Source organism: Salvelinus fontinalis, chromosome 20, assembly GCF_029448725.1.
Source record: "Salvelinus fontinalis isolate EN_2023a chromosome 20, ASM2944872v1, whole genome shotgun sequence".
Lineage (NCBI taxonomy): Eukaryota > Metazoa > Chordata > Actinopteri > Salmoniformes > Salmonidae > Salvelinus > Salvelinus fontinalis.
The window spans coordinates 29839917-29861593 of NC_074684.1; the positions used below are offsets into that span (position 1 = coordinate 29839917).

Here is a 21677-nt window from a genome sequence, read left to right on the forward strand (position 1 = left end):
TTTCATCAAAACCAATCATTCTAAATGAAGAATATCCAGTGAAAGCACGTTTTAGTCCAAGACAAGACATAACCTGGGTTTTGTAAACCAGTCCTAAGTGCTGCCCTCCCTCACCTGGGCATGCCTTTGACTTTCTCCTGCTTCTTCCGGTTGGCCTCCTGGTACATCTCCCTCCAGTTGACCTTCCTCTGTGACCCCGCTGAGCTGAGCAGCTTCTTCAGTGTGGGTTTGAGCCCCGCCCCTGTCCCCATCTCCTTCTCTCCCTCGCCCTTCCGTATCCGGCGAGCTGCATTCAGGTTAGGCTCGTGGGCTCCAGGTTTGCTGATACGTCGGGTCAAGTCCCTCTTCAGGGAGGTGGGTCGTGGAAGGGTGCTCAGTCGGGGCACAGTTGAACATTCCTGGGGATTGGTTTGGCTGCTACCCGGACCGTATGTGTCTGAAGCCAATCCCGCACCTTCCTTAGTCGGTTGTGAGTTACTGTTTTCCTTTACCTTGGGGTATCGGTTTGATCCTCGTTTAGCTTCGTTGCCAGGGAGAGGCCAAGTTTCACTTGAAGCCACAGATCTGGTAGTGCTAACCTGTGGGGACTGCAGGGAGGTGGTGGTGGCGGGGAGGCTGGTGAACTGGCTGACTGCGGAGCTGGAAAGTGTGGCTGCCTCTCCGCACTTGGTCCTCTGTGTCCTTCTGGTTAGGCTCTCCTCGGCCTCAACCTCCGCCCCCCCGCGATGGCCCCGAGTTGTGGCGAGAGTCGGGGTGACGGAAGAGGCTCTTGGTGGCTCCCTCATCCTCAGGGCTCTCCGGACCTGACGCAGCATCACAGTGACGTCCACGCTCCGTATCCGGCCCTTGTCACCCTGACCAGAGGGACCCGAGCTGGAGGTAGAGACGGGGGCAGTGGAACTACCAGGAAGTCCCTCCCCTGGGCTGAAAATGATTGCTCCTTTTGAAGGTAGGTGATCACTAGTGAAGTCCATATCCTGGGTCTTTCTGGGGGTGGGCCTACTGGGTGCCTGCCCATAGAACTCGTAACCCAACTGGCTGCTTTTAGGCCACCTCAGCTGGCCTGGTGGTGGCGTCACAGGATTTACTCCGGCTCCTCTAAGGCTCTTATTAAATGTATTGGGCCTGCTAGCTTTGAAGCCTCTTCCTCTGACACTAGTGCCCAGGCCCTGGACGTCAGGACTGCCAGAAATTGGAGGATTGTCATCACTGCCAACTTGATGGGGCTGGGACAATGTGGACAGGGTGTGTTGTTCACTATAGGGGTGGCATGTTCCACCTGGGGGTCCCCTAAACTCTGGCCAGGGAGGCTGAGCTCCACTCTGCCCCTGCGGTGTGGCTGGCTGACTGGGGGGCAGACACTTGAGTTTACAGGCGAGCCTGTTCTCCTTGTTTTGCACCATCTTACCACTGAGCGGCTGTGATAATGTCTTCTGCTGGGGTTTCTTCTCTTTGGGCAGGTTTTTTGGTGTTTTCGATTTAGCTACTTTTAGTTTTGCTACTTGCGGTCTCCATTTCAGTGCTTGTCCCTTTGGCTGCTTGGGACATTTCCGTGTGGGAGCTTTCTGCTTTTCCGGGTTTTGCTGCGCTTCCATTTTTAGATTTAGTTTCCTTTTCTTCCTCTTTTTCTTTTTCCTATGTTGGAAGACAAACGGAATGACGTTCAAAATAAAGCCAGTAGGGATTTAACAATAGGCATCGGTCCCTGGTTCAAATTGCAAAGAAATTAGTGCATTGGCCCGTAGGGCCCAAACCGATCCAAATGTAGCATGAACTCGAGGCAATCCAAATGTAGCATGCATCGGTCAGAACATCGATTCAAACATTACGAATCACCAGTTCATCATTTTGGGGTTGCTCATATTACTTTATTTTTTACCTTCTGAAAATACCTCTTTTGTGACAACTGTGTTCTCTCCATTGTTGAACTAAGCTAGTAATTGTGTTGACAGTCATTGATCTACAAGTAATTTTGCATCAACCCCAGGCAATATCAGTAGCATAGTCAAACAGTGCTCCGCTTCGCGCGCTGACCAACAAGAGGTAGGCCTATTCCTGAACATGTCACCTTGAGCATTCAAATGTTTGTTAATTGGCTTGCGCAACATTGTGCTTTATTAGTTGAGTAACAACCAATGTAAGGGCCTCCCGGGTGGCGCAGTGGTCTAGGGCACATGAGTGGAAAATGAAGGAGGGATGCAAGGCCCCGCCAAAAAACTCTTTGCACAACGTAAGTGATAAGTGATAGATCCATAGGGAAAACATAGTAACATTAGACCAAGTCATCTGCTCACAGCTATTTTAAGTGATACAGCTAAATGCAATAGCGGCCTTAAAGTGGGGTCCTCATACCAAACATAGAAATAGTTGTTCTACTGTATTTCTAGGATGCCAACAGAGCTGGGAAAGGCTGGCACAAATAGGTATTGTGTTTAACTTTACATCCAGTTTTACAGTACAACGTAGCTGGTGACCGGATGTAAACTCTGTCATGTAAAGGCCTAACAGTATAAAAATACTGTAGGTTTGCTTGCACAGTCATTTCAAGACAGGATTAAAAGTAGGAAGACCATGCACATAAACAAATGATACCGCCTGGCAAACACAGTGTGCAGGTTTTCATTTAAAACGAAATTATAGCCTCCTGGGTGGCGCAGTGGTCTAGGGCACTGCATCGCAGTGCTAACTGCGCCACCAGAGTCTCTGGGTTCGCGCCCAGGCTCTGTCGCAGCCGGCCGCGACCGGGAGGTCCAACAATTGGCATAGCGTCGTCCGGGGTAGGGAGGGTTTGGCCGGTAGGGATATCCTTGTCTCATCGCGCTCCAGCGACTCCTGTGGCGGGCCGGGCGCAGTGCGCGCCAGTCAAGGGGGCCAGGTACACGGTGTTTCCTCCGACACATTGGTGCGGCTGGCTTCCGGGTTGGAAACGCGCGCTGTGTTAAGAAGCAGTACGGCTGGTTGGGTTGTGCTTCGGAGGACGCATGGCTTTCGACCTTCGTCTCTCCCGAGCCCGTACGGGAGTTGTAGCGAAGAGACAAGGTAGTAATTACTAGCGATTGGATACCACGAAAATTGAGGAGAAAATGGGATAAAATAAATAAATAAATAAAACAACCAATGTAATTTGCTAGGTTATATTTTATCAAATGCGCTGTTGAAAATGGTGTTTTATCGGAATAAAAGTATTTAACCCTTTCTTACCCGGTTAATGGGGGTTGTTTATTCGGCAACGATTGACAAAACTTTGCATCCCTAGTTATATCCTTAACACACACACAGAGAGAGAGAGAGAGGACCAGCTCTTGAGCTCTAGATTTTCATTTAGAACGGGAAATTAATGTGTTAGTGCAACAAATGTTAGTTCATCGAATCGTAATCTATCGAATGGCGTTGATTTAATTCCTTTAAACAAACGAATCGCACTGAATCCTTTAAACTGAAACGTATCGTTCCTGTATCGAATCCCATGTATCTAGATAATTTTGGAATTGTCTTAAAAGGAAAGATGCACATCCCTAAAAGACTGGCTTCTTTGCTAAGTAAACTATAGTATCTCATGTGTCTTGTATGACAAAGACAATGTAGTGCATGTAGCTGCTTTATATCAAGGAAGCTGTAAGATTTTTTTCAACTGGCACAACAATTTACATTTTACAAAGTACTCTCAGGTCTCCTGTTGTCTAAAATGAAGAGACAATGTAATAAACATGGAACTCACTCCATCTTATGCAGTTCTTTGTTCCTTTCCCTGACTTTGGAGAGCAGCTCTGCGTCGAGGTCTTGTTCCACATACATAGGCTTGGTCTTCCGTGGCGGGTTCTTGATCTTGTCTCCGTGCGACTGGGTGGAGATGTGCTCGGCGTACTCAGTCAAACCCTGAGAGAACACGTTGCACACTTTGCACCAGTGCCTACAATCCCTGGGGAAGAGGAGGGGAGGCATATTTCTCTAGTCCTCATAATGCTTATTTCTCTAGTCCTGGCCATGCTTATTTCTCTAGTCCTGGCCATGCTTATTTCTCTAGTCCTGGCCATGCTTATTTCTCTAGTCCTGGCCATGCTTACTTCTCTAGTCCTGGCCATGCTTATTTCTCTAATAGTGATTATTTATTTATTAACTTTTAGTTACTCAGGGCAGCCCAATTGAGACCAGGGGTTCATTCCCAATGGTGCCATGAGTGGAAAAATGTTCTCACAACAGGAAGAACAATTTATATTACAATTAAAACATAATGCATATAAACTTAATATCAGGTCTAGAAATGGAACTTAGACGGTGTGTGGAACTAACCACCACCAAGTAATAGAGAGTCAGTCTTTAACTTGAAAGCATAATTTTTTGTAGGGACATGGTTACTAATTATTACAGATACGGCTGCATTAAGATAGGTTATTCAGTTCACAAAAGACCTGTATGGTTGGGAATTGAATCTCACCCGCCCTTCACATTCTCAAGCTCTCGGTGGTGTAGCATGCTCTGCATGTGCTTGTGCGCGTCCTGTAGGATAGTTAGGAGAAGAATAAAAAAATAATATGTTATTTAAGTTCTCTCAAGACATGGCAATCGTGAAAAATGCCAATCCACAGCATGCAATTGGCTTCAGCCTGGAATCGCTAAACCAAATCACAGTATCTATGACATAGTAGCCAATATTGTATGGACAATTATAATTTGTTATCATCTATAAAATATTGTCTAACACTGTACAAGTAATCTAGTTGAAATGTGCTCTGTTCTGGGAAATATGGTTATACCAATAATAAGATTGATCTTACATTTTTCAGGTAGACCTTACGACATAATATACAATAGCAAGACACCTCCACCTTCACGCTTGGGGTCTTCTTAGTCGGTGTCATCTCTGGAAAGGGAAAATGATATGCAGCACATTTTGAAGATAGCTAAGGAGCGAATGATAGTTTCAAACCTAACTACCTTGCTATGATTTAAAACTCCAAAGACAAGACTTTTTACAATGTAAAAATTGCCTCGTCTTTGGAGTTATGAATCACTGGTTACCGTGCAATTTCTTACCACCTGGATCCAACAACATAATATTTGAGTGTCTGTGAGATGGTGTGTCATGACAATCAACCTATCCAATACTCACTTACTTACAATTTAATTTAATAACAGTCAGATACAAACAATGCATTATATTGTTAGCTAGATAGCTCTTTTTAGCATTTATTACTACTGTCCGTATGTCAAGGTTTAGCTAGCTAACATTAGAGGTTGGTTGGCTGGCTGGCTAGCTAGCTAACGTTAGCTTTGTTAGCAAAATATGGCAAACACGTTTTCATAACATTCTCAAAATACCAGGACCACAGACATGTTAGTTTATGAATTGTGTAGAAACATGCATTGCAGTGTACAAACCATACTTACCTCCTATAGTTTTTTTTGTAAATTATTGTACTCAGCAAATCTCACATGGTCAATTTGGTCGCCATGCTTGTAATCCACAAAACACCCCACCGCTGCTGATCCACCTCCTCATAGTTGGCCCGAAGAGCCAATCAGGTGCATCCTCTAGTTCTATTCCCGGAAGTTTAGAATAGCCTGTCATTGCGGAAGTAGCTTCAGCGAAGAAAACCTTTTTTGTTGAGAATTGAAAGATAATAATTTACTGTCGTGAGAAAACGAGTCACGTCATATAGTTAGAGATTACTACCCGTTTTTACTGTATCTATTGCTGGCTTTTTGAAAAGGAGCAAAATGTGTAATGGTTGTGTGCAGAAAGAGTACCCTGACAGGGTGAGTCTGGTTAAAAAATCGGAGCAAAACTGAGAATCTAGTGTAAACATATTTGCAGTAGTAGTCACCTTGTAACAGTATATAACTCTGTATTTTATGATGACTGCTTTTATCAATTTTACGTTGAAAATGATCTTTCTGTCAAACTTAATAAGATAATTGTTTGTCAACTGTAAAATACCCTCATCTCCGGTTGTCAGCGGAACACGTGTTTGGAGAATGGCTCCTACCTGATGAACTACCTGGGCTGTGCCAACTGTCACCAGAGGGACTTTGTGTTGATCAGCAACAAGGCCACTGAGGATGAGGATGGAGAGGAGATAGTCACATATGATCGTGAGTCAATGTTGTTCCAGTGATGTTTCGGGTCAAAAGTTTTTGCAACAGAAAAACAAGCATTTCTAATTGGACAATTTCAGATAGTATCTCCCAGTTTCTTCTGTTTTGTGTCTAATGAACATGGTCCTGAGAAAGGTGTGTGTGTGGCTGTGCTGGATATGATTTTCATCTTACGAGTGGCCTTTCTTTACTACCTGGCAGATGTGTGTAAAAACTGTGACCACGTCGTAGCCAGGCATGAGTATACCTTCTCTGTGGTGGACGATTATCAGGTAAAGACTTCTTTGAAGTTTAAATACTCACTGAATAACAGTGCAATAATACCCTGTTCACGCTACTGAGCCAAGCCGAACCAAGGCAAGTTGTACTGTGCTGGCCTGGTTACACATCCACCAGATTAATAATAGAGAATATATCCGAGCGAGCACAGTAAGGTTCGGGTCGGCACAATGGTGTGAAAATGGTTGAAGACTTCCATACCATTATGTGAAAGAAACTATAAAAAATTATGTTGGTCCAATGTGGGTGTCACAATGGTAAATACCTCATAACTGCATTGACTATTCTATGATTTCTCTCCTGACGGTAACGTCACGGGCCTCTCCACTCCAGGAGTACACAATGTTGTGCATGCTGTGTGGGAAGGCGGAGGACTCCATCAGTGTGCTGCCAGATGATCCCAGGCAAACCGCCCCTCTCTTCTAGAAGAGTACAATGACAGACTGAGATGACCAGATGTAAACAATCAAGAACTGCTAGCTCAACATGGACCAGAAGTCCCATGAAAGAGATAGACTATTAGCATTCTAGAAAATAGAGCAGGTATTCTAGAACACATATCACATCTCAAACCCATATAGCCATGCATCTCTATATGGCTCTGCCCAGACATAACATTTCACTTATAGAACACAGAACTTGTCTAAGATGGCAAGTCCTATATTCATCAAATTGAAGGAATAATACCAGTCTTCTTTAACATAGACTTTTCATCAACAGTAAGGGTAAGCAAAGACTACATAATATAGTACATGCTACTCTTCTTTGACCACAGATGTACATACTGTCCAATTTTGCTAGAATTAGATTTAGGGCCTAGTTCACTCAGTGCTTATGGGGTGGGGGTTGTTACTATCAGAGATTCATCTTGGCTTATCAGCGCGCAAGAAGGAGCTACTACCATGTCACATTACCTACGGATCTACATTAAGTTTATTGAAGGTTTGGGGGCTATGGGTTGTTTCTGTATAGGGCCTATGTTGGGGACTAGGGGTTGTTCCTGGACAGGGCCTAGGTTGGGGTTAAGGGTTGTTTCTGGACAGGGCCTCGATTGGGGCTTAGGGTTGTTTCTCGACGGGGCCAAGGTTGGGGCTAGGGGTTGTTTCTGGACAGGGCCTAGGTTGGGGACTAGTGGTTGTTTCTGTATAGGGTCTAGGTTGGAGCTAAGGGTTGTTTCTGGATAGGGCCTAGATTGGGGCTAAGGGTTGTTTCTGTATAGGACCTAGATTGGGGCTAAGGGTTGTTTCTGGACAGGGCTTAGGTTGGGGTTATTTTTTAGGGCTTGGAACCCTAGTTAGACTGCTGTTAAGGATAAATAACTGTTACAGATCACATGTCTGTTTAAATAGATTTGACAGCATTGTTTTTTAAATATAAATATTATGTAAAACAAATGTTTGTATGTTGGGGGGGCAATGGAACTTGACACTTTGTACGCATTTGTTGGTTGCATCGTAACGTAATAAAGACAACGTGTAGGTAGTCTACTACTTTGAAAATGTATTATTTCATATATACTTTACAGAAATATAAACGGAATGTAAAGTGTTGGTCAGATATTTCATGGGATGAAATAAAAGATACCAGAAATTTTCCGTATGCACAAAAAGCTTTTCTCTCAAATTTTATTGCACACATTTGTTTACATCCCTATTAGTGAGCATTTCTCCTTTGCCAAAAGAATCCATCCACCTGACAGGTGTGGCATATCAAGAAGTTAATTAAACAGCATGCTCATTACATAGGTGCACCTTGTGCTGGTGACAATTAAAGGCCACTCTAAAATGTGCAGTTTTGTCACACAACACAATGCCACAGATGTCTCAAGTTGAGGGAGCGTGCAATTGGCATTCTGACAGCAGGAATGTCCACCAGAGCTGTTGCCAGAGAATTTAATGGTCATTTCTCTACCATAAGCTGCCTCCAATGTCATTTTAGAGAATTTGCCAGTATGTCCAAACAGCCTCACAACCGCAGACCACGTATGGCGTCATGTGAGCGAGCGGTTTGCTGATGTCAACGTTGTGAGCAGAGTTCTCTATGGTAGCAGTGGGGTTATGGTATGGGCAGGCATAAGCTACGGAAATCGAACACAATTGCATTTTATCGATAGCAGTTTGAATGCAGAGATACCGTGATGAGATTCTGAGGCCCATTGTCGTGCCATTCATCCGCTGCCATCACCTCATGTTTCAGCATGATAATGCACGGCTCAATGTCTCAAGGTGCTGCACACAATTCCTGGAAGCTGAAAATGTCACAGTTCTTCCATGGCCTGCATACTCACCAGACATGTCACCCATTGAGTGTGTTCCATTTCCCACCAATATCCAGCAACTTCGCACAGCCATTGAAGAGTGAGACAACATTCCACAATCAACAGCCTGATCAACTCTGAGAATGAGATGTCACGCGGCATGAGGCAAATGGTGGTCACACCAGATACTGTGGTTTTCTCATCCACGCCCCTGTCTGTGACCAACAGATACATACCTGTATTCCCAGTCATGTGAAATCCATAGATTAGGGCCTAATGGATTTATTTCAATTGACTGATTTCCTTATATGAACTGTAACTCAGTAAAATCTTTGAAATTGTGGCATGTTACATTTATATTTTTGTTTCACTAAATGCCAAATGTACACCCGATTTGATTTTCTGCAATCCTGAAATTATGATAAATTATTCTGCAGTGGGGAAATAAAAATACTCTTATTTTGCTGGTCTGCATCATAAATATATTTGATCGGGACCAGTTTATTAAAAAATACAGATTTTTTTTTTAGCGGACACTGTACAAATGATAAAAATAATATATTTGCAATGATATCCATGCACTTGTTACATGAATTCAGTATGATATGTGATTTTTCTTTACATTCCAACATTGTGACACCTCTGCATGACCGAAGAGATTCTCACAACAAAAGCATACAAATACATTGTAAATATGCCAGAGTGAGTGACACTTTAAATAGCTTGAATTACAATTTGTTTTATCTACTGTAGTGGTTTCTAAGGGAAAGGAGGAATGAAGTTTACATACCCTGGTCCTCACAAATGAAGGCTGATGTGTTGGTGCAATAAGAGGAAAATGTAGTTTGATTGAACAGCATTAAAGTGCTCTCTATACTAGGGTCAAATGGTCCATATATACACACTAGGAGACCTCCTTTCCATTCCTCAAATATGATACAATACAGATCTTTCTGGTCTCATTGCATACACACATACATAGTGTTAAGAGCACAGGACTAGGGTCGGGGAGAGAAGAGTTGGCATTCAAGGTTTTTTAGGAAACCTTTTCTTCGTTTCGACTGCAGAATCGAGCTACATTTGTCAAGTACTTTTAGTTCGAGACGCATCCAACAAATAAATAGACACATTCTATCATACATTACATACAGTACATTCCCTGGAGTACAGTAGTAGATAATATATATTTACACATGCTATCAAAGACCAGATACAGTATATTCTCTGTACATACATTATTAGTCTTAGTCACCATTGCCGCCTGGGTCGTGTGCAGTGGGGAGGAAACGTTTTGAATCTCAGTGAAACGGAGAGGTACATCCTGAACGTGTCTGTTAACCGGAGCAAAACGTTTTACTACAGTGTGCCATTCGGAACAGCAGGTTGGCATTTATTGGGATTACTCATGTACTGGAGGCAGCTCTGCAGGTTGGTCACTAGCTGACATAGCCACAAAGTACAAAAATATAATTTTAAACCTAACCCTATTAAGACCTAATTGTTAAGATATATAGCCAATTTTGACTTTGCAGCTGGCCTATCTAGTGGAAATCGCTGAGCTCTGCCTCCAGGACAACATTCATCCTCCTTCTGCACAACAACCTGTTTCCAAATTCTGTCCACTTATCGGCTCACTTTGCCACTGCCTTTACCCTCGTGGCTGGAGACCCTCCCTCGGGCACCGGGCCCTGCACCCCACGGTATTCCCTGCTGCCCGCTGAGCCTGTCCTGGGGGTACCGCGGAGGGGGAGGGGACCCCGAGAAGCTGGACGGAGAACAGCTGCGCTCCACGAAGACCCCACCCCCCTCGCGGAGCTCGTGACGGGAGGGGGAGGAGCTGAGTGAGCGCTGCAGCAAGGAGGAGGAGCTACGGGGGCGCGGCGGTGGACTGAAGAGTGCACCGCCGCGGTCCTTCATCAGCTGGGTCAGGCTGGCCAGGAAGTCAGCATCGCTGGTGCTGCTGGCACGCACCCGGAACCGCCGGTGCCTACTGGGGCAGAGAACAGAATACATTTTTAAAACTGCAACCCTTACTATTACAGCCTACCAAGGTTGTGTTCAGCAGGGCACAATGTTGTGGAACTTTCAGACACGGCTATGTAATGTAGAGTAGACAGACTGAAAAATAAAAGCTGTCCAATGAGAAATTACGCCAGCGGAATTCATCACATTTCTATATGCAACGTGCCATTAACGCTTGCCCTACTGAATGTGGCCCAGTGCTATGACATCATGCCATGTTTTTCATACCTGTTGTCTATAGCCGGGCGGGTGGGCGGTTTCCCGGGAGGCGGGCGAGGCAGGAACCTGCCGGAGGAGGAGAGCTGCTGATGCTGCTCGGGCCCCAGAAGAGGGGAGTTAACGGGACGCGGGATCTTACTCCTGCTGCCCGAGGAGGAGAGCGAGAGGGAAAGGGGGTCGCGGTCCTCCCCAAGCCAGTCGGAGCGTGAGCCTCGGTCCGAGCAGGACAGGAGACGCTCTCGGACACCACAGGGTAGCAGGTTGTCGCAGGAGAGGGATGGTGAGGGCGAGTGGGAGGGCGAGCCGGGCACGGGGCTGCTCCAGCGGTGACGGCGATCCGTGGTGAGGGGGATGGGGGAATCCGGGGCGGTAGTTGGGTCTCTTACAGGGATGCGGCTCAGTCTGGACGAGGAGGGGGAGTCCCTTTGCAGGAGGACCGGGGGGGGTGAAGAGGAGACAGTGCCGGCATTCTCTGCGGCGCCTCTAGCTTTCTCAACCTGGGGGCGCTGGTTGGGTTCAGAGGAACGGTCGGGGAGGCCAGAGTCGCTCTCTGGGTCTTTATCGTTGGCGAGGTGGGCTGGGATGAGGCTTGGCACAGGGCTGGGGGCTGACTGGACCGTCTCACCAACCTTGCCCTCTTGGGGGTCGGTGGGTCTGGTGAACGGGGCCTCTAGCGGTATGGCTTCACTCTTCTCTGTCACTGGGGACTGCGGTACGGGGTTTGGAGACTGTAAATAAAGACAGAAGGCAGAGATGATTGGGAGACGGGGTGAGGAGGCACAAGTAGAGCGAAGTACAGATTTCTCTGTGTATCTGGTGTGTGTGTGTACAGTTCTTAGCATTCAAAAAATAACCTGCAGTGAAGTAAAAAACATTTCCTTCAAAGTGGATGTAAATGCACCGTCAGGGCCATTTTTAAGAAATTCTGCACCAAAACATTTAGAAAAAGTAACATTTGAATGCCCAGAATAGATCTGTATATATGCATGGAGTATCTGTGTGAGCATTTCTTCTGCTAAACCTTCACTCACCTGCTCCATCTGAGCTCGGCCCAAGTGGCCTAGCATCCCAGGCAGCCTCTTGCCGCCCAGTAACCAGGTACAGGGCAGGGCCATGTGGGACTGGACGGGACTGATTGGGCCTGGGGGAGGCTGTTGGTCCTGGGCCTCTGCTTGGGTCCCTGGTTTATCCCCATCCAGAGCGTCGTCTCCTGGAGGCTTGGCTGCCCACGAGGCCCCGCTGCCTCCCCCCTGTTCCAGCTCCAGCATCACCCACTCCTGGGAGTCTCCCTCCTGGGGTACAGTGCTAAGGTTGAGGGCCACAAAGCCTCCACTGCTGGCCCCAGCCCCCTCCTCCTGGTCGGGGGTCCCTGCTCTGCCGGGGGTCCCTGTTGCCTGGTCCTCGTCGCAGGGGGTGCCAACCTGCTCCCCTTGCCCCCCGCCGTTCTCTGGGATGGTCTTCTCTCGCTCCTGAGGACGCTGCTTCCCCAGACTGCAAATATAGAAGACATTTGGGAATTGACATTTGCGTAACCGTTCAATAGATCTTTAAAGTTGACTAATGAAAATTAGATCTGCCTAACTTGCCAATGAACAGTCCAACAAATAGAGCTTGGCTGAGACAAAAACCTGAATACAGAAGGGAGTCTTAAGGACTGTTCATTTGTTAAAACAAATCACTCTGCCTTGTGCCTGCCTCGTCCTAGTGCAGTGGTTCTGTCGTCGGGGACCCTCAACAACAAACCTGTCGTCGGGGACCCTCAACAATTCCATGTATTTGATCTCTTCCAGAGCTAGAACACTGATTTTACTTTTCAACTAATCATCAAGCCCTTGACTGGTGAATCAGGTGTGGTAGTTCAGGGTTAAAACCAAACTGTGAAATGTCTAGCGGTCCCCAAGAGGTGGTTTGAGAAGCACTGTCTTAGTGCATATTGTAGCACAATATAAACGATTCAACTACTGTAGCACAATATAAACAATTCAACTACTGTAGCACAATATAAACGATTCAACTACTGTAGCACAATATAAACGATTCAACTACTGTAGCACAATATAAACAATTCAACTACTGTAGCACAATATAAACGATTCAACTACTGTAGCACAATATAAACGATTCAACTACTGTAGCACAATATAAACGATTCAACTACTGTAGCACAATATAAACGATTCAACTACTGTAGCACAATATAAACGATTCAACTACTGTAGCACAATATAAACGATTCAACTACTGTAGCACAATATAAACGATTCAACTACTGTAGCACAATGGTAAAAGGAACTGACTAGGCCTCGAGGAAGCGTTCGATGGTGGGCTTGGGTTCGGGGGCCAGTCTCTTCTCAAAGGCCAGGCTCTGGCTGTGTCTCATTCGCCGGAGCAGGGGGGCTGCCCGGTCTAGGAACATGGTCTCTGAGCGCACCCGTCTGGGGGAGCTCTGGACGGAACCTGTGTTGGGGCTCTGGTTACCCCCCTGGTTCTGGCTGTGCTCGTCCTCACTCACCACCTGGAGAAGGGGTAGAAATGTAGAAGGGGTAGAAATGTCACAAAAAAGGTGTTGGGAGTAGGAAATACTATTTTAAAAGGTAGATTCCACGATATGACGTTAACAAAGCCAGGTGACTTCCTACACACACACAAAGAGGGGATGAGGTAAGAGGCTAATCTCATTCAGCTCCTTGCTTCTCCCTTAGTAATATATTTGATTGCTGTTGCTGTCTATGTTCAGGTCATATCGTCACATAATTGCGTCTCAGTGGTGTTCTGCACATTGTTAATACTCATCACTGCAGCTGGACTAAGAACAGTAGAGTAGCTTGAAAAATGCTCCTGGTGACGTAGACAAGGTTAGCCGAACTGCAGCAGTTAAAGGAAACTAACAGGGGTGTTTCTTTCATAGCACGTGTTCCTCTGTCTCAAACCCAGTATTTATTTTGATGGTCAATAAATGAAAAAAGATCACACAAAAAAAAGTGTGTGTGTGTTCCAATCCAGACCTTCCTGATGAGTGTTTTTTGTTGTTTCTGGGCTGCGGTGTGTTTTCGGTTGCGGTTGCGGTCCATCTCCTCCCACACGTCCGCACCCTGGGCAGCACGTTGGTGCTGGGCCGGGATGGGGGGACAGTTGTCGGCGTCGCTGAGGCGCTCGCCCTGCAGTACGTCCTCAGTGTTCTCCCTCTGCAGCTCGCCGGGGAGCACCGAGGCGTTGGCCATGCTGGGGGGAGAGAGAGAGAAGGACAAAGGGAGAACGAGAAAGATAAGAGAGTAAGAGACAGGAGAGAGAGAGAGGCAGGGTGGAGGGAATGATAAAAGGAGAGAGAGGAGATAGAGGGGGAAGGTCATTCAGCTGCTACTTCTCAGAGCACAAATTAGGACTGTGGTTTCCATGGGGATCTCTGACTGACTATGCAGGTTTCCCCTTCCCCCGAAAAGTTTGGAATATAAAAACAACCTATGGGTTGACTTGCATGAGTCGGACAAAAGTTGGACGCCGTCAATTTGAAGGAAGATATTATAGTTCAATCAGCAAATGCTGACCAATGAGGCATTAATTACAAGCATTCAAACAAATATTCTGCATCCCACCAATCAACAAGAAGCCAGACAAAGTACATTTCTGAATCTTAGAATAGAACAGTTACTACTTTGGATCTGAGTTGCAAAATTTCGGGAACTTTCCTAAAATGACCAGGTTTTCCAGAAATCCAGGTTGAAAGATTCCTGGAATTGGGATGGAATAAGCAGGAATTTTGGTTAAGTTACCCAACTTTTGCAACCCTACTTCTGATACCACAGTTCTACCTTTCCTCTACTTTTTAAAACAATTAGTCCACCATTATTTCAGTTCTTACCCCATGTAAGCTGGTGTGAGGCGGGTGAATTGCTGGGCGGTGGTGGCCGAGGCGGTGATGGTAAGCATATCCTCCGAGTCGCACCTCTCCCAGTCAAACGGGTCGTTCTCCAACACACTTTGACTCTTCATGGCATTCTCAAACACTGATATTAGTAGCTGGAACAGAACAACCCAAACCATTGATATTTAGCATTACGAGACAACGGGAAGATTATCTATTGTCGGCAGACAGAGGCACAGGGGTTGGGGTCAATTCCATTCAAATTCAGTCAAATTAGGAAGTAAACAAAAATTCAAATTCCAGTTTGAGGAAGATTGGAATTTCAGTTTATTTACTGGATATTTATGAGGTAACGAGCACATATGGAAAGCTATAGACCTGATAGTCAGGCTTAGTGTAGTAGTCTAAGGTCAGGATATGATCCAGGAAGACGCTGAACTCTGAAGGGAGATGTTTGAGCATTAGGTGATGGTCGTAGGCCTCCTTCAGGTTCCCCACCTGTTCCTGTGAGTAGAGAGAAAAGAACATGAACACACATGCACGTACACATACACGTACACATGCACACACACACACACTTACTTTGTCTTTGACCTTCCTCCATGGTAGCTGGCCCACCATGAACTCCACCAGCATGTAGAAGAGAGACCAGAGGTCGTCATGGCGACCCATCTCCTGCAGACCCCAGACACACACATCATGTGTGAGCAAAGTGAGAACATAGTCATACAGCTGTATATATATATACACACAGTACCAGTCAAAAGTTAGGAAACACCTACTCATTCCTATCTGGTTAAATAAAGGTGAAATTAAAATTAAAAAAATAAATAATACAAATCCAGGGTTTTTCTGTATTTTTACTATTTTCTACATTGTATAATAATAGTGAAGACATCAAAACTATGAAATTACACATTTGGAATCATGTGGTAACCAAAAAAGTGTTAAACAAATCAAAATATATTTTATATTTGAGATTCTTCAAAGTAGCCACCCTTTGCCTTGACAGTTTTGCACACTTGTAGCATTCTCTCAACCAGCTTCATGAGGAATGTTTTTCCAACAGTCTTGAAGGAGTTCCCACGTACGCTGAGCACTTGTTGGCTACTTTTCGTTCACTCTGCGGTCCAACTCATCCCAAACCATCTCAATTGGTTGGTTGAGGTCAAATTGGTTGAGGTCAAGAGATTGTGAAGGCCAGGTCATCTGATGCAGCACTCCATCACTCTCCTACTTGGTCAAATAGCCCTTACACAGCCTGTAGGTGTGTTTTGGGTCATTGTTCTGTTGAAACACAAATTATAGTCCCACTAAGCGCAAACCGGATGGGATGGCGTATCGCTGCAGAATGTTGTGGTAGCCATGCTGGTTAAGTGTGCTCAACCAAATTTGGACACATCAGACTACAGGACAGATTTCCACTGGTCTAATGTCCATTGCTCGTGTTTCTTGGCCCAAGCAAGTCTCTTCTTATTATTGTTGTCCTTTAGTGGTTGTTTCTTTGCAGCAATTTGACCATGAAGGCCTGATTCACGCAATCTCCTCTGAACAGTTGATGTTGAGATGTGTCTGTTACTTGAACTCTGTGAAGCACTTATTTGGGCTGCAATTTCTGAGGCTGGTAACTCTAATGAACTTATCCTCTGCAGCAGAGGTAACTCTGGGTCTTCCTTTCCTGTAGCGGTCCTCATGAGAGCCAGTTTCATCATAGCGCTGGATGGTTTTTGCAACTGCACTTGAAGAAACTTTAAAAGTTCTTGAAATGTTCTGTATTGACTGACCTTCATGTCTTAAAGTAATGATGGACTGTCATTTCTCTTTGCTTATTTGAGCTGTTCTTGCCATAATATGGACTTGATCTTTTACCAAATAGGTCTATCTTTGTAACGGTTGTCCTCCTCCTCTTCATCCGAAGAGGAGGAGCAGGGATTGAACCAAAATGCAGCGGATTGTGAAGACATAATATTTATTAAAGTAAAGACGGAAAAAACACGAAAACGAAATACACTTGACTAATAAACAAAATAACAAACGGAGTAGACAGACCTGGACGACGAACTTACATAAAACACGAAGAACGCACGAACAGGGAAAATAGCCTACACATAAAATAACGATGAACAAACAAACCGAACAGTCCCGTATGGTGCGACAAACACTGACACAGGAGACAACCACCCACAACGAACACTGTGAAACAACCTACCTAAATATGACTCTCAATTAGAGGAACGCCAAACACCTGCCTCTAATTAAGAGCCATACCAGCCAACCCTTAAACCAACATAGAAACAGAAAACATAGAATGCCCACCCAAACTCACGTCCTGACCAACTAACACATACAACAAACTAACAGAAATAGGTCAGGAACGTGACAATCTTTTGTATACCACCCCTACCTTGTCACAGCACAACTGATTGGCTCAAACGCATTAAGAAGGAAAGAAATTCCCCAAATTAACTCTTAATAAGGCACACCTGTTAATTGAAATGCATTCCAGGTGACTACCTGGAGAATGAGAGAATGCCAAGAGTGTGAAAAGCTGTCATCGAGGCAAAGGGTGGCTACTTTGAAAAATCTCAAATATAAAATATATTTTGATTCGTTTGACACTTTTTTGATTACTACATGATTCCATATGTGTTATTTAATAGTTGTGATGTCTTCACTACTATTCTACAATGTTGAAAAAAGTCTAAATGAAGAAAACCCCCGGAATGAGCAGGTGTGTCCCAAACTTTTTACTGGTACATACATATATATACACATATATATATATATATATATATATATATATATAAGTAAAGGAGAGGGGGAGAGACTCACCTTATTCTTGTGTGCATTGACTGAGGCATAGCGCACAGTTCCTCTGAACCCTGCCACAGGACGGGGCTGAGAGAAAGAGCGAGAAAGAAAGAAAAATAAAGAGAGAAAGATAAGAAATTAGATTGAAGCTGGAGTATTTACACTAGCATACTACTTAGAATGCATGTCCAATACATTGCTTCATTATAAGTGGACATTGGAATGTAGCCAGAGAATTGCACAAATGAAACTGGGACCTAATACATACACACACGCACGCCGCAGGCACGTACACACACAGGGAGGAATACTTACAGGGCGCACTTCCTGACAAGAGTTGGTGAATTGCCGGGCCAGACCAAAGTCAAGCATGTAGCAGCATCGGCACGTGCTGGCCAGGCGTCCCATGGCAAAGTTTGACTGGAGCGGTAAAAAACGCAGGTAACATCAGTCAGTGCTACTCAGTCTCGTCCTTAACATTAATCTGATTGAACAGGCAATTATCTCAAGGTAAACCCAGTAACACTTTTCTGTAGAGCCTGGTATAAAATAAGTACCATGTACTATTATTATGTCTTATTAAATGTTCCTTCTTAATAAAAATGTCTGGGATTTAGTCAGGATCATTACGAGATGACCATGAGACATTATAAGAGGGTCATACATGCTTATGACAAGTTGTGCAATACATTATTACTGCATAATAATGCGATATACCTGCATTAATGCTATAAGTTAAGGTGTTACCAGGAAATCCTTTATGCTCTCATTTTGTTCCCTCACTCCTGATGCATCACCCCCCATTGTTCCCTCGTTGTGACCCCATGACCTCTTACCGGTTTGATGTCCCGGTGCAGGAAGCCCACAGAGTGGATGCTCTCGATGGCCTCCAGCATCTGCCTTCCCAGCCTCAGAGTGGTGGAGATGGTGAAGGTGCCACGAGACATAGTTCTGCGCAGGTCTGCCAGATTCCTCCCCTATAGGACATAGTAAAGCAATGTTTGTGGGATGGGGTATGGGACATTGTCATGGTCACCCAAGGCTGAGCTACTCAATCATGCATTTACACACATTTTTTAATACGTTATTTGAATCCACAAATCACATTACAATCAAAAGGTTTCAAATATTCCAAAGAGCGGGCACGCACACACTGTACAGCCTACCTGAAGCTCCATCACCACATAGTTGAAGCGGTCATTACGACCACAGCCCACAAAGCGACACACGTGATCTTTCCCTGAAACAGAGAAACATAAATGTAGCTTACGACACACCAGATATATACAGTATCTGGCTAAATGATTCATGTAAATATGCAATCAATATTTTCCATAAAGGTCAGATGCAGGTTTTTAAGTGAATTTCCTAGTTATGGACATTTCAGTGTTTTACTAACGATGTCCATTTTAGATGTATTCCTATCTCTCACCCTGGAGCTTCTTCAGCACAGCCACTTCCATCTTCAGCACCTGTTTGGGCTGCTGTGCAGACTCCACCTTCAGGGCCACGTTGACCTGGCTCAGTTGATCCAGTACCTCGTAGATCTCCCCGAAGCCTCCCCCGCCAATCTTCTTCACCTGCAAATGGAATGGAGTAGAAGGTAGAATTCAGGTAGTATGGAAAGAAGAGAGGTGGTGGAAGGAGAGAAAGCGACAGTGAAAATCTAAGTGTCCTGTGTGAAAAGTGCCGTACTGTACCTAGGGGGGGAAAAAATGGTACACACACCAGCAGTCCATATCCTACGTTGAACATGATATTCTGAAGAAATGTTGAATTAATGAAAACTTACGTAACACATTATAGAAAGCCGCCTTGACAATATCTCTGCTGCAGTCTGGCTATGAGAAAGGGCGCAGCAACAAGACAGATTTGACGCAAGCTAGCTGTGCCCTTTCTGCAGCCGGTAGTATTTATAGTCACTCACCACTCTCCATCTCTCCCGGACCAGGTCTGTCACTGACAGGATGTCTGCCGCCTGCTCTACAACGCAACTCATCTCGAGTGCTCCCAACGAAGGTCTGAACCTGGCATTAGTGTCACTGGCTTCTTACTGCAGTAAGGGAGAAAGGACAGAGACAATTAGATCTTTTATCTGACAAATCATGCAAAAGTATTGGGGACCTTGGCTACCTCCATCTACATGTGTCCTCAGAGAGATGTCATAATTTGCGTGCTGTCACTGTCATTTCATTTTCTTTACCAATAAACGAATGTAAAGGATGTATTGAAACATTTTAATCTATTTGTTTATACCCACAGCTATAACAATTATTGTTTCTATCAAACTGGATAATCACTGAAAATATTAATAGCCCAATCCGCAGAATCTACAACCTCTATTGCACGCTAGCTACTTTTTTTTAGCCAAGTCCTTTACTGCACTAGGTGGTTTTAAGAATGTAATACTCATGCATGCATACTCACACTGACAGAATGACATTAGAGCTGCTTGTTCACAACTTCCCTTAACCCTCTTTGATGCTTCAGTTAGCCAACAGACATAGCTAGCTAGCAATTTACCAAACCAACATATCAATCCTATTCCAACATACTCAGCACATTTTGACAAACTCTGTCAATAAGAATTTGATTTGATATTATCGGCCAAACTGGTTGGCTCGCTAGTTAACGTTAGGTCTAATGTCTTGCAGTAGAGGGAGAAATTGTACAGTTAACTGGCATTGATAAAATTTGCTAGCCTGCACCAGGACGACCTTACCCTGCTTTGCTTAACAATAAAGCGCCACCCTCTAGCTCTGCATCCACTGCCTGGCAGCGTTAGCTAGCTATCAACAAACCAATGCTAGCGAAGCTATCTTTCTAGATAACTAACGTTAGCTAGTTACAGTACCTACCTAACTATCCGACATGTACCAGCTAGTTTGCTGGTACAAGCAAATGTTTTCTTCTTATCTCTGGAATAAGTAATTTAGCTACCTAGCAAAATAGCTAGCATGCTATTTAACGTTAACGTTAGATAGCCTAGCTAGCAAGGCATATGCACATGCGGCAGTTTCATCCTAACTTATTACATCCTAACCTACCTTGTTTGATTGCACCATTTCCAAACATGTAGGTACTATTTAAAATGCAGGCAGTTAACTGACATATCCACATATCCATTGCTGTGAGTCCTGCTTTCAACTCTTAAAACATGTTATTGTGCACATAACGGAATGGTTAGAAGGTTTCTCCTCCGCTCATTCACCCAACAGCATCGTTTACGTCACGGGCAAGCGCTCCCCCTTACACCCATTGATTGATCGTCCCTCTGCATCTTTGCAGAGTTCTCTCTGTGAGAAGAGGATGCTCTGTTTATCTCCGCTGCCGGGCTAGGAAGACGGAATATAGATGTCACTGTCACAGCATTATCAGAACCAACAGTGTTTCCTGGCACATGTGGAGAATGTGATGAGATTGTTAGAGTATGGTATTATGCGCAAAAAAGTGGCACCCTCAGGACAGCAACGCAGAGTCAATGCAGTCAGTGCAGTACTGCATTGATACCTGAATATTATTGACAATGACAGGGCACTGGCATTGAACAAATTGCAGTTCAGACAGCCAATTAAATCAATATGACATTTTAATGCTAGTTGTGCTATAAAATGCTACAATAGATATATTTGGAAATTCAAATGATGCATTATGATATATATATATCCACATATCCAAAGTATGACGGCGCGGCAGGTAACCTAGTGGTTAGAGCGTTGGGCCAGTAACAGAAAGGTTGCTATATCGAATCCCAGAGCTGACAAGGTAAAAATCTGTCGTTCTGCTCCTGAACATGCCAGTTAGCCCACTGTTCCTAGGCTGTCATTGTAAATAAGAATATATTATTGACTGAGCAGTGATGCTTTCAAAGAGAGAGAGAAGTTAAATGCACTCCGGGGGCTTATGTGTTTGACTTGCCTAGTTAAATAAATATGACATTTGCCTAGTGTACTACCTAAATGAGACACTTATGGATTTGGCCGTGCATGCACCCTTCAACTTGAGCCCCCTTGAAGGGAAGCACTGGGTAGAATCGATTATGCTGAACTGCGGGGTACCGGTCCATGGCCCATGACGTGATCGGCAAAAGCGGTGAGGGAGGAGCACACATCTCAAATATAACAGTATTCT

The 21677-nt window shown here is 44.7% G+C and overlaps 3 protein-coding genes across 9 annotated transcripts in view; 1 reads left to right on the plus strand and 2 right to left on the minus strand.

The window, feature by feature from the left end:
- The window catches only part of LOC129817678 (zinc finger protein 106-like), a 36023-nt gene extending 30512 nt beyond the window's left edge, over window positions 1-5511 (minus strand). Inside the window, exons 1-5 of one of the 3 annotated variants that reach the window (XM_055873146.1) lie at window positions 5389-5511; window positions 4776-4861; window positions 4436-4497; window positions 3719-3910; window positions 115-1635 (exon numbers count right to left, since the gene is read on the minus strand). In XM_055873146.1, coding sequence (XP_055729121.1) covers window positions 115-1635; window positions 3719-3910; window positions 4436-4497; window positions 4776-4859 — 1859 coding nt within the window. In that variant the 5' untranslated portion in view covers window positions 4860-4861; window positions 5389-5511. Of the gene's footprint in view, window positions 1-114; window positions 1636-3718; window positions 3920-4409; window positions 4498-4775; window positions 4862-5388 lie in introns of those variants that run through there. The other 2 variants (XM_055873145.1, XM_055873147.1) reach the window with 2 other exon arrangements.
- A 21-nt stretch (window positions 5512-5532) lies between these two features.
- On the plus strand, window positions 5533-7862 carry churc1 (churchill domain containing 1). Its single transcript, XM_055873154.1, has 4 exons — window positions 5533-5757; window positions 5958-6093; window positions 6298-6368; window positions 6709-7862. The coding sequence occupies exons 1-4, from the start codon at window positions 5719-5721 to the stop codon at window positions 6799-6801; spliced, it is 339 nt and encodes a 112-aa protein (XP_055729129.1). The 5' UTR covers window positions 5533-5718; the 3' UTR covers window positions 6802-7862.
- Window positions 7863-7965: 103 nt separating this feature from the next.
- ttbk2b (tau tubulin kinase 2b) lies at window positions 7966-21039 on the minus strand. 5 transcript variants are annotated; one of them, XM_055873152.1, is made up of 15 exons: window positions 20594-21039; window positions 19474-19599; window positions 18979-19126; window positions 18713-18786; window positions 18383-18523; window positions 17862-17966; window positions 17568-17633; window positions 15318-15410; window positions 15114-15239; window positions 14733-14890; window positions 13879-14095; window positions 13171-13388; window positions 11905-12364; window positions 10883-11601; window positions 7966-10619 (listed from the first exon to the last, which is right to left on the minus strand). In XM_055873152.1, the coding sequence occupies exons 2-15, from the start codon at window positions 19543-19545 to the stop codon at window positions 10256-10258; spliced, it is 2961 nt and encodes a 986-aa protein (XP_055729127.1). In that variant the 5' UTR covers window positions 19546-19599; window positions 20594-21039; the 3' UTR covers window positions 7966-10255. The 5 variants fall into 5 exon arrangements, with proteins under 5 accessions (XP_055729127.1, XP_055729124.1, XP_055729123.1 ...); XM_055873149.1 differs by having other exon boundaries at window positions 7966-10622; window positions 20800-21038; XM_055873148.1 differs by having other exon boundaries at window positions 7966-10622; window positions 20594-21038.
- Window positions 21040-21677: the final 638 nt, after the last annotated feature.

Coding starts and splice junctions, on each gene's coding strand:
- ttbk2b (XM_055873149.1), bottom strand. CDS start 19,545: ATGAGTTGCGTTGTAGAGCAGGCGGCAGACATCCTGTCAGTGACAGAC. Junction 15,240..15,317: donor GGAGGAAGGTCAAAGACAAA/GTAAGTGTGTGT, acceptor CTCTACTCACAG/GAACAGGTGGGGAACCTGAA. Junction 12,365..13,170: donor GAACGCTTCCTCGAGGCCTA/GTCAGTTCCTTT, acceptor CTATATTTGCAG/TCTGGGGAAGCAGCGTCCTC.
- churc1 (XM_055873154.1), top strand. CDS start 5,719: ATGTGTAATGGTTGTGTGCAGAAAGAGTACCCTGACAGG. Junction 6,094..6,297: donor GGAGATAGTCACATATGATC/GTGAGTCAATGT, acceptor ACTACCTGGCAG/ATGTGTGTAAAAACTGTGAC. Junction 6,369..6,708: donor CTGTGGTGGACGATTATCAG/GTAAAGACTTCT, acceptor TCTCCACTCCAG/GAGTACACAATGTTGTGCAT.